Source organism: Oncorhynchus nerka, linkage group LG22, assembly GCF_034236695.1.
Source record: "Oncorhynchus nerka isolate Pitt River linkage group LG22, Oner_Uvic_2.0, whole genome shotgun sequence".
Classification (NCBI taxonomy): Eukaryota; Metazoa; Chordata; class Actinopteri; order Salmoniformes; family Salmonidae; genus Oncorhynchus; species Oncorhynchus nerka.
In genome coordinates this window covers 13,310,108-13,321,804 of record NC_088417.1, presented here as the reverse complement: position 1 = coordinate 13,321,804, position 11,697 = coordinate 13,310,108, and the positions used below count along the sequence as shown (strand labels likewise).

The 11,697-nt window shown below is 43.5% G+C and overlaps 1 protein-coding gene across 2 annotated transcripts in view; it reads right to left on the bottom strand.

The window, feature by feature from the left end:
* Positions 1-2: 2 nt before the first annotated feature.
* Positions 3-11,697, bottom strand: part of LOC115120143 (piezo-type mechanosensitive ion channel component 2-like) — a 103,242-nt gene continuing 91,547 nt past the window's right edge. For both annotated transcript variants that reach the window (XM_065006954.1, XM_065006955.1), the window contains exons 34-47: positions 7,597-7,779; positions 7,110-7,377; positions 6,796-6,964; positions 6,411-6,558; positions 6,000-6,214; positions 5,659-5,817; positions 4,471-4,618; positions 4,011-4,199; positions 3,692-3,784; positions 3,244-3,413; positions 2,571-2,687; positions 1,912-1,991; positions 1,368-1,578; positions 3-1,079 (exon numbers count right to left, since the gene is read on the bottom strand). In XM_065006954.1, coding sequence (XP_064863026.1) covers positions 824-1,079; positions 1,368-1,578; positions 1,912-1,991; positions 2,571-2,687; positions 3,244-3,413; positions 3,692-3,784; positions 4,011-4,199; positions 4,471-4,618; positions 5,659-5,817; positions 6,000-6,214; positions 6,411-6,558; positions 6,796-6,964; positions 7,110-7,377; positions 7,597-7,779 — 2,406 coding nt within the window. In that variant the 3' untranslated portion in view covers positions 3-823. The remainder of the gene's footprint in view (positions 1,080-1,367; positions 1,579-1,911; positions 1,992-2,570; positions 2,688-3,243; positions 3,414-3,691; positions 3,785-4,010; positions 4,200-4,470; positions 4,619-5,658; positions 5,818-5,999; positions 6,215-6,410; positions 6,559-6,795; positions 6,965-7,109; positions 7,378-7,596; positions 7,780-11,697) is intronic.

Genomic DNA, 11,697 nt, shown 5'->3' with positions numbered 1-11,697 from the left:
GGGGTTCAAGCAATACAGGTTACAAGCTTAAAAAAGAATGGCTGAATTGACGCCCTCCTATTCTCAAATCACAGGTCTTCATAGGGGTTCCATGGACATACTCCATGATATGATAGAAATACTCAGTGAACATGAACATACTCCATGATATGATAGAAATACTCAGTGTTCATCACATCACTGTTTTTCCCTTTTTAGTTTCTCCTAGGTGTCCTACAGGTAAAAAAGTATTCCCATTCTGGTGAGATGATATACATTTCCTGAGAACGACAGCTCCATTGATTACTCTTCAGAAACATCACAATAACGGCAAAGTATCTTAACTTGTTTTCCTTGTCCCAAACCTCTCGCTGTTGTCTTGCTGGAAAAGTCAAAGCACATCCAGTAGGCTACTGTAAGGGAAAATATCTTGGACAATAGAAGTGGCTAGTGTCTCTGTCGCTGCCCCCTTCTCTTCCGTGTAGCTCAAGATAACATGTCTGTTCAAGTTCACAGCCAACTATCTGGACAGTATATTGCACAACCCATGGTTCATGTTTCCCAAAAGGAAAAAGGCCAGACGTCTGTGTCATCTCTAACACACTGACTGACTGATGGCTGCAAATCTTTAGAGATGCACTTAAAGAGTACAAACAAAAAACTGCTTCTGCAGTCACATTGTTTCACTGTAGGCTCGATAGGGAGATGGTTCTTATCACAGTCACACCAAAAGACAGGGAGCGCAACAAGCTAGCTTGGAACTTCCTGCTGGATTGTGCTTTAAAAAAAAAAAAAATCTATCATTCTGAGACTTCATGTCTCTGTCGCCTACTAGGTGGCTCTCTCACTTTGTTTTCTGGTCCCTGGTCCACTTGATCATAGTCTCTGGTGATCGGTACAGGAAGATGAGCTTGGCATACAGGTCTTCCTCCAGCTCCAGCTCGCCCGTCTCTCTGACCAGGAAGATGTCGGTACACAGCTTCAAGATGCGGTCCACGGCGGGCAGCTCCTCAAACATGATGGAGTGCGAGATGCCGCTGAAGAACTCGCGCACAAACTTTCCGATGACGAGCACCACCGAGGCGTAGAGACCCATGATCCTGTCAGTGAGCGACGTAACACATTATATAAGCCTTGTAATTATACATTATAAAGGCTCATACGTGCCTATAACAAGTAATAAACCACTATAAATGCAGGATCCCTTTTAGAAAGCAAGACCAGGGTTGTGTCCAGTAGGCACAAAACAATATCTTGAAACAAGGTGGTACTACCTGACCTTAAACAATAAGAAATGCTAATTTTCATTTTTCGCTGCTTAATGTTTTACTAAGGTGTGCCTGACTGAAAACAACCCAAGTCACACTGTCAGATATCCCTCCACTCACCCATATCCTGCCAGGAAGCCCAGACTGGGCGGGCTGACTTTGTCACTAAACACGTACAGCTGGAGGCCCGCCTCTCTCTTCTTCCCAACTGCCGCACCCCTCATCTGGATCTGTCCCGCCGACGGCTGGTCTACAATCCACCACTCCTGGATCTCTCCACTGCTGTTGTGGGTTCTCTCCAGGGCTAGCAGGATGTTCTTGTAGCTATTGTCTGAAAGGGAGATAATATCATTAATGCTACATCAGCAGTCAGTAATAAGAGGGGGATGCTTCAGTTTGAAATGTAGAAGTGTTAATTTCACAAACAATGTAAATCTGTCTATGAACATCTATTCATTGTATTTGAAGTCTATTCAAGGATTTGTACATTTTTTAAAAATTGAACCTTTATTTAACTAAGCAAATTCTTATTTTCAATGACAGCCTAGGAACAGTGGGTTAACTGCCTTGTTCAGGGGCAGAACGACAGATCTTTACCTTGTCAGCTCGGGGATTCCATCTAGCAACCTTTTGCCGCCCCAAATCACCTTTATAGAGGAATTACCTTTATAGAGTTGTTCTATAGGTTTGGCATTGGAGTCACTGGGAGCTCTGAGGAAGCATGGGAAGACTTGTTCTATCACCCTGGAGAAGAGAGGGGAGAAAGAGATCTAAAAGAAATGTCCATAGTGCATTGACATGGTTGGGTCGTAACTAATTACATTTAATCTGATTACAACGACAAAAAATGTACCTGTAATCAGTTATGTTACTAGCAAAAAAATTATATTTTTTATTTCTCAATGACATTAAATTTAGCATTGAAAAAAGGCGCAAGTTTAAATTTGTTCCACCTAAGTGAGTCTGAACACAAGTCAGAGACCACTATGATGACACACCAAATGCATTTGCTGGATCCTTTTTGTCTTCTTCTATTGCATCTTAAGGGGAAAGTAATCCAGAAGTAACTGAAAGTAATCAGATTACGTTACTTAGTTTGGGTAATACAAAAGTTACATTACCGACAAAAAAATGTGGTAACTGTAACGAATTATATTTATAAAGTAACCTACCTGACCCTGTCAAGTGGTTGTATACATTATATAGCATGTCATTTAATAATGAATGATTTATGAAGCATTTATAAAGGCCTTATAAAGGGTTTATGAAGGCTTAATTAAGCCTCAAAAGTTGTAGTCGTTTTCCTTAGTGAAGTCTACTTACACAGCCTGGTTTCTGGTCCCATTCAGCAGATCTATTAACTCTTGTCGCGTTGTCATATCAAGGTATGTTATATGTTTATCTGTCGCAACTTCAGCTTTGGCTCCAAGACTGAGATTCCTGTTGAAGAGAGAAAAATCGCAATTGCACACAGTACACTGTGGTCACAAATGGTACATCACACATTACTTTGTGAACTCGTAAATGTGTTATTTTCCGGCTCACAAACATTGCAAATGGACAGATATCTCAACAGATATTTTATGCCTCTAAAGTACTATGTACCCTATGTGTATCTACACAACTATGTCATTTTATCAAGTTCACACAAATCTCTAACGACACAGACATCCTAGAGCGGAACTAATTTAACCATTCAAAAATGGAAGCAAGTAACAAATATATTGACTCCCTCCATCCTTGTCTCCCACCCTCTCTGTACGAAATTTTGAATGTTGAGTTGTGCAAGACACTTTTGAGTTTGTAATAAGTGTGTGAGTTTGGTTCTCTCTCAGATTGCAAGTGAATGTGTTTCCATGTGTGCAGTCGAGTATTGGTTTGATTCTCTATGTCCTGGTTGAGTGCAGCGTGCAACGGAAAAGGAAAATGAACGTATCTTATTGGGCAGTTCCAGGTTGTCCTTCCCTGTTTCAGTCTGTTGCCGTGTCACTCTTACCTCTGGATGGTCCAGGACATGGTGACAGGGAAGTATTCCTCCTTGCTGAGAACGTCCATCAGGTTATTCCTGCTGGGGGGGCTGATGGTCCACAGGGAGTTGGAACTGCCCTCCAGCTCCGCCACAGCCACGTCCGCTGACGTGTAGGCCTCCAGGAACTGCATCGCTGACTGCAATGATAGAAGCATTGAAATATTACTACTCAAACATACTGTACAACACTAAGATGCACAAAGTCCCGTGTGAGTGGGACAAGACAGGTCTTTGTTATAGTAATACACATTAATTCAATACACAGTAATATATTCAAATCAGAATGTAATAGTAGTCAAATCTATATCATCACAAGATATTTGGAAATCCTGAGAAACATCTGAAATATTTGTTGTATTGTATGGCCTAAAATGATGATTTAGAAAGCAAGCTGTAAAATGGGTGGTCTTCTTACTGGAATGTAGTTGTATGAATTCATGAAGTCTGCAAAATCTGCTTTGCTAATGTCCTTCAGTTGATTTTGCTGGGCACTCATAGTGAAAATGGGCTGAAGGAAGAGATACCAACGTTATAATATTAAAATAGATATAAATGTGACATCTGACAAAAGTCCGTAAAAAAAATAAAAACATCTACACACCTTCAATCCCAGAGCTATAGATAGAGTTTGGACTGATGTTTCTCCCAACATATGCTAACATTGCGCCCAGTGTGAAAAATGGCGGCCGAACTGTCTCTCTATATATGACTGCGGTCAACATGAGTGGCGCTACCTGAAAGCCTCCCAGGGTGATGGTGACCGACACGTCCAGAGGTTTGTTGACCACCCCGGCCACTGACTTGACCAGTGACATGAAGAGCAGCGGGAACCAAACAATGCAGATGAGCAGCATGACGATCAAACCTCCCATCCCATACTTCACCACCTTCTTCTTCTTCTGCCCGCGAGGCTGGGGGTACCTCTGGTAAACAAAACACATAAAGGAATATAAAAAACAGTTTGGGGAAATAAACAATAGACTTTAGTTACAGTTTCTATAAATGGTTTAAAACTTTTGGGCGAACCTACGTAATTGGTGCCCCGTGTGAGGATTGTCCTGCATAAACCTGCTGTATCTCATTTCTACACAGCCTCTTTGACAACATATTATCTACTTCCACTCTAAGCATCATTCAGATATGGATAGGGAGGTCCTAGAGGAGAACTAACACAGCAGGCCCATGGTCCCTCACCTTCTCTGACATCCTCCAGCACTTGAGGACAAAGATATGGGCGTAGATGTCCTCTACACAGATCCAGTTGGACAGGCTGAGGGTGGTGTCCGTCCACACCCAGTCCATCACCGCTCGCAGCTCCGTCAGGAACGGGACCAGGCGGAACCTGGGAACCAGGACAACGTTAGAGCAATGTTAGGGCAACGTTAGGGCAACAATAGGGCAACGTTATGGCAATAGTAATGAACCAGGCAGCCATTGGTTGCATGTGCCGTCACTGATGAGCAGTGTTGGGATTAGATACTTGGAAAAGTAAAACATTATTTATAACTTGTTACATTTAACAAAAAGTTACTTTAGAAATATTACTTTGAATAGAAAGTAACACGTTATATCACTAGTTACATTACTTTGCATTACTTTAATGAAAAAAATCTCTAAATCTCACCGTTTAACTGTCGGAGTGAGCGAGGCAAGCTAAACAGGCTCACCATAGACAGGCTACTACCATAGACAGGCTCTACCATAGACAGGCTACTTACTATCTCAGGATTGATCACTAGTTTCTCCTTTCATCTGTGGCGATGCTTTCCTGTACTAGTCTACAAGTGCTGCACTATCATACGGGCTGCTTAATTAGTCATATATACTGTAGGCCAAACATCTATACCTCTTGAACCACCAGTTCTGGTTAGACCGCACGTCGCAGAGCCATAGAGATGTAGAGAGGACACACTTGCCACTAGATGTTGAAGCCCTCTATGGGCTTTGCTATTATACCTGTAGAAGCGATCAACGACAAAGATGTGGACCTTCTTAACATTTCTATGGACATTTCTATGGACAAATAGCCTTTCTTCGCTAACTCGAGAACAAAATGAGGAAACAAGTTGAGATCGAATCATGGAAACATACGCCCAGTAGAGATATGATTCACACAGTCTTCCGGGTTGCGCAGGGGTCTAAGGCACGGTAAAGGTTAAAAAAAAAAGAGATGTGGTTCACAAGCGTATCTATATTTATATTACCCAGTTTTTAAAAGTAACGCATTCCATTACTAAATAGTCAATCCGTTTACCTAATGCATTCTTTTTGTAACGTATTACTCCCAACCCTGCTGACGAGTCTCTTTTCTCAGAAATTCATTCTTCATTATTGTATTCTCAATTGGTGATTGTGGTCACAAGTGGCCTGAATAGCACTCACCCTTGGAAGAGGAAAAGATTGAGGTAGTTGTAACTCTTGGTGAGGAAGTTGCCCAGGACGCGGGTGGGGTAGCCACAGCGGATCTGATAGGCCGACAGGCCAAAGTAGATGCACTTGACGAAGTACCACAGCTGGGCCACTGTGTTCTGACTGAACCGTCTGGTGATTGATATGGAAATAATGTTAGCGTGTATTTTCAAAAGTAAAACATTACGTTACTTACTAATGACGCAACTATTTAGTAAGTATTTCAAATATGTATTTAAAAGAAATAAGGAGCTGGTTGTGACTAAATTATTAAAATGACTCAATAAATACATGTTATTTCTCTACATTCATACCTCTCTGTGACTCCAGGCAGGATGAAGAACATCCAGAAGTGGATGCCGAACACCAGGATGACCTGGAAGATGACTTTTCCCATGACGGTCTTGCGGAGGTAGAGGGCTCGGTCGATGATCATGGTGCCAAACTGGATCAGCACCATCACCAGGAAGGCTTCGGGAACCTGGTCTTCCGACAGGGAGGAAGTGATGTCAGCTGCCGCAGAGTGTTTCTGTTGGGGTACAGGAAGTACTGTTATGTTATGAAATGTTATGGAAATGGTATGGTATTTATTTGGAAGTTTCAAGTTCAAAAGTGTTCTTGTCCCTTTAGGGACAATTGAAATTCATTACACTGGGTTTCAATCACAAAGACAATGACAGTTTAAACCAGAATTTTAGCACTAACATATCATATATCAAACTTACCCCAAATGCCCAGAAGCCGAAGACGATGATGATAAAGTCCACTGTGTCGGCCAGGAACATCAGCACATAGACGTCTGTCACTGCACTGTACTCTGGGTGGATCAGGTTGTAGAAGAACTGACAGATGGGAATGTAGATCTCCAGAGTTCTACAGACAGGCAAAGAAACAATGATCTGTTACAGTAAACAAGGTAAACAAGATAAACTAGATACCTTGATGAACGGTTAATGTCATTTTTATGAACCTTGTAATGTGTATGCATCAAAATCAAATCAGGCTTAGAGATTTACAGTATAGCCACCATTAAACAATTTATTATCCTGGATAGCGACTGAATTGTAGCCTAATAACAGTAAAAAGGCACCTTCAAGTCAGTACACCTACTTTTTGACAGTGAAGCTCTTGGCTTTGATGAGCTGCTCTCTGAGTTTCTCCAGGATCATCTCCTTCTTGCTCCTGTGCTGGACACTCAGCACACTGTCCCCTCTCCGCAGGCTGTCCCCTCTCCGCAAGCTGTGCCCTCTCCGCAAGCCAGGCCGCGAGCTCACACTATCTGTGGAGTCAGCAGGTTTGATGAGGTTTGGAAGACATAGGGCTCACAGATGATATTGTGTTGGTTCATAATTAAAAGTCTAGATATTTCCCCCAAACATATCTAAGCCCAATAAGGGAGTTACTCTACAGACTTGTGACCTCACCTCCTTTGGAGTGGGCGGAGCGCACGGTGCGCTGGGAAAGGTGGGAGGCGGAGCTGGAGCTCTTGCGGCGCAGCGGGGTGGAGGTGGACATGGAGTGGAATTGTCGGGGTATGCGGTTGCGGACCGACTCCAGCAGGGAGCTGCTGCCCTCCGCAGCCTGCTTCTCCACTGGCCTGGAGCTGGTCCTCTTCTCCCTCTCATGGTGGTGCTGCTTGGGGGTTTCCCCCCCTCCTCCCCTGGGGTTGTCCTCATCCCACAGCCCGTGACACTGGAGGTCAAGACCAAAGAATAGGATGGTTAAGCCATTCAGTGTGCTAAATGTAACTATGTATCAATACAGGCAACAAGTCAGAAATAACAACATAGTTAAAGGTGTAGTCCACTTTTTCTTTTAAACTTTTTTGTTGAAAAAGTGAACTATCCCTTTAAAGGAATAACCATGTATTGTAGTTAATAGGCATCACACCTAGTAAGACTTAGTGGGCACCTTGAGAATAGATCGGTGGAAGAACAGAGCTAGCAGCTGAACTAGGTCATAGTGCACGTATCCCTCCCTCTTCTCCACACCGATGATGTTGGGAGGATGGAAGGGTTTGGACTTGTCCAGCTCAATGTTCTGGTTGAAGGGGAAGAAACCAAACTGGAAGAAGTACTTGATCACAATGGTGACCTGGTGGTACAGAGAGAAGGGGAAAACATTTAGCAGCTGCCTGAGTGATAAAATCAAGAAATAGCAACATTGTCTATCAACACAATTCATTATTGAGTACAGTGCAGTAACAGAGTATTATTTCCACACTGAACATGTTTAAACAACAACTTTATTTTTCATAGCTGGATAAAGAAAAAAGGGCAAAGTGTCAATACAGGACTAAGATTGAATCCCACTACACTGTCTCTGACGCTCGTCGGATGTGGCAGGTCTTGCAAACTATTACGAACTACAAAAGGGCCAGATGGATTACCAGGACGTGTACTCAAAGCATGCGCGGACCAACTGGCAAGTGTCTTCACTGACATTTTCAACCTCTCCCTGACTGAGTCTGTAATACCTACGTTTCAAGCAGACCACCATAGTCCCTGTGCCCAAGAAAGTGAAGGTAACCTGCCTAAATGACTACCGACCCATAGCACTCACGTCGGTAGCCATGAAGTGCTTTGAAAGGCTGGTCATGACTCACATCAACACCATCATCCCGGAAACCCTAGACTCACTCCAATTCGCAATCCGCCCCAACAGATCCACAGATGATGCAATCACAATCCACACTGCCCTTTCCTACCTAGACAAAAGGAATACCTATGTGAGAATGCTGTTCATTGACTACAGCCCAGTGTTCAACACCAGAGTGCCCACAATGCTCATTACTACGCTAACGACCCTGGGACTAAACACCTCCCTCTGCAACTGGATCCTGGTCTTCCTGAAGGGTCGCCCCTAGGCGGTAAGGGTAGGCAACAACACATCTGCCACGCTGTTCCTCAACACTGGGGCCCCTCAGAGTTGTGTGCTTAGTCCCCTCCTGTACTCCCTGTTCACCCACGACTGCGTGGCCAAGCACGACTCCAACACCATCATTAAGTTTGCTGATGACACAACAGTGGTAGGGCTGATCACCGACAATGATGCAACAGCCTTTAGGGAGGAGGTCAGAGACCTGGGCATGTGGTGCCAAGACAACAACCTCTCCCTCAACGTGAGCAAGACAAAAGAGATGATTGTTGACTACAGGAAAAGGAGGGCCGAACACACCCCCATTCACTATCATGGTCCAAACACATCAAGACAGTCATGAAGAGTGCATGTCAACACCTTTTCCCCCTCAGGAGACTGAAAAGATTTGGCATGGGTCCCCAGATCCTCAAAAAGTTCTACAGCTGCACCATCAAGAGCATCCTGACATCACTGCCTGGTATGGCAACTGCTCTGACTGTAAAGCGCTACAGAGGGTAGTACGTACGGCCCAGTACATCATTGGAACCAAGCTTCCTGCCATCCAGGACGTATTTAATAGGCGGTGTCAGAGGAAGGCCCAAAACATGGTCAAAGACTCCAGTCATCCAAGTCATAGACTGTTCTCTCTGCTACCGCATGGCAAGCGGTACCGGAGCGCCAAGTCTGGGACCAAAAGACACCTTAACAGCTTCTACCCCCAAGCTAAAAGACTGCTGAACAATTAATTAAATGGCCACTTGGACTATTTACATTTACCCCCCACCTTCATTTATTTTGTACACTGCTGCTTCTCGCTGTTTATTATCTATGCATGGTCACTTCACCCCTACCTCCATGTACAAATGACCTGTATCGGTACCCCTCAGTATTGTTATTTTATTGTGTTACTTTAAAAAATGTTTTGTTTACTTTAGTTTATTTAGTAAATATTTTCTTAACTCTATTTCTTGAACTGCATTGTTGGTAAGTAAGCATTTCATGGTCAGGTGTTTCTGTATTCGGCGCATGTGACGAATAAAATGTGATTTGATTTAAAATACATGAATGAAAACGATGAAATGGACATCATAACGGGATGGTTCACCTTAATAATTGGGGTGAACTATCACTTTAAAACTGCAAAGGACCAGGGGACAAGGCAGATTTACATTGATAAGAGCCTGACTAATGTCTAACTTGGTTTGTTTAGTTACAACTAGTTGGCTGGCTAATCTAATTTGAATGATGCATCAACACCTGATAAACACAGCACCGGCTTTGTATTCCACCTGCCAGTGTTTCCGGAAGGATGCGGACTGTAGTGTGAGAGGACGACAGAGGCTCGCCTCGTAGGACGCTGTTACTGACTACTGCCGAGGACTGGTGATCTCTCAGGTGCTTATAGCACCTAGGTGGGAGGAGTAAGCTGTGAACTGGTGTTGCCTGATGATGTCTGACGGATGTTTCTCCCTCCCTGGCTGCACCATCGCTGCCACCTCTCAAGTTACTCCTGTACTAAACTGCACTATGGAAGACCATCTCCCAAGAACGGCACACTTCCTGAATGTATCTTTAGTGTTTATTTTTAAAGTGATTGATATTCTGTATGAAAACCACTTTATAAAATACAGTTGAAGTCGGAAGTTTACATAAAACCTTAGTCAAATACATTTAAACTCAGTTTTTCACAATTCCTGACATTTAATCCTATAAAAAATTCCCTGTTTTAGGTCAGTTAGGATCACCAGTTTATTTTAAGAATATCATATGTCAGAATAATAGTAGAGAGAATGATTTATTTCAGCTTTCATTTCTTTCATCACATACCCAGTGGGTCAGAAGTTTACATACACTCAATTAGTATTTGGTAGTATTGCCTTTCAATTGTTGAACTTGGGTCAAATGTTTCGGGAGCCTTCCACAAGCTTCCCACAATAAGTTGGGTGAATTTTGGCCCATTCCTCCTGACAGAGCTGGCGTAATTGAGTCAGGTTTGCAGCCTTCTTGCTCGCACACACTTTTTCAGTTCTGCCCACAAATTTTCTATAGGATTGAGGTCAGGGCTTTCTGATGGCCACTCCAATACCTTGACTTTGTTGTCCTTAATCCATTTTGCCACAACTTTGGAAGTATGCTTGGGGTCATTGTCCATTTGGAAGACCCATTTAACTTCCTGACTGATGTCTTGAGATGTTGCTTCAATATATCTACGTAATTTTCCTTTCTAATGCTGCCATCTATTTTGTGAAGTGCACAAGTCCCTCCTGCAGCAAAGCACCCCCACAACATGATGCCGCCACCCCCGTGCGACACGGCTGGGATGGTGTTCTTCGGCTTGCAAGCATCCTCCCTTTTCCTCCAAACATAATTGTGGTCATTATGGCCAAACAGTTCTATTTTTGTTTCATCAGACCAGAGGACATTTCTCCAAAAAGTACAATCTTTGTTCACATGTGCAGTTTCAAACCGTAGTCTGGCTTTTTTATGGCGGCTTTGGAGCAGTGGCTTCTTCCTTGCTGAGTGACTTTTCAGGTTATGTTGATATAGGACTTGTTTTACTGTGGATATAGATAGTTTTGTACCTGTTTCCTCCAGCATCTTCACAAGGTCCTTTGCTGTTGTTCTGGGATTGATTTGCACTTTTCGCACCAAAGTATGTTCATCTCTAGGAGACAGAACACGTCTCCTTCCTGAGCGGTATGATGGCTGTGTGGTCCCATGGTGTTTATCTCTAGGAGACAGAACACGTCTCCTTCCTGAGCGGTATGATGGCTGTGTGGTCCCATGGTGTTTATCTCTAGGAGACAGATCTCCTTCCTGAGCGGTATGATGGCTGTGTGGTCCAATGTGTTTATCTCTAGGAGACAGATCTCCTTCCTGAGCGGTATGATGGCTGTGTGGTCCCATGGTGTTTATCTAGGAGACCGAACACGTCTCCTTCCTGAGCGGTATGATGGCTGTGTGGTCCCATGGTGTTTATCTCTAGGAGACAGAACACGTCTCCTTCCTGAGCGGTATGATGGCTGTGTGGTCCCATGGTGTTTATCTCTAGGAGACAGAACACGTCTCCTTCCTGAGCGGTATGATGGCTGTGTGGTCCCATGGTGTTTATCTCTAGGAGACAGAACACGTCTTCTTCCTGAGCGGTATGAT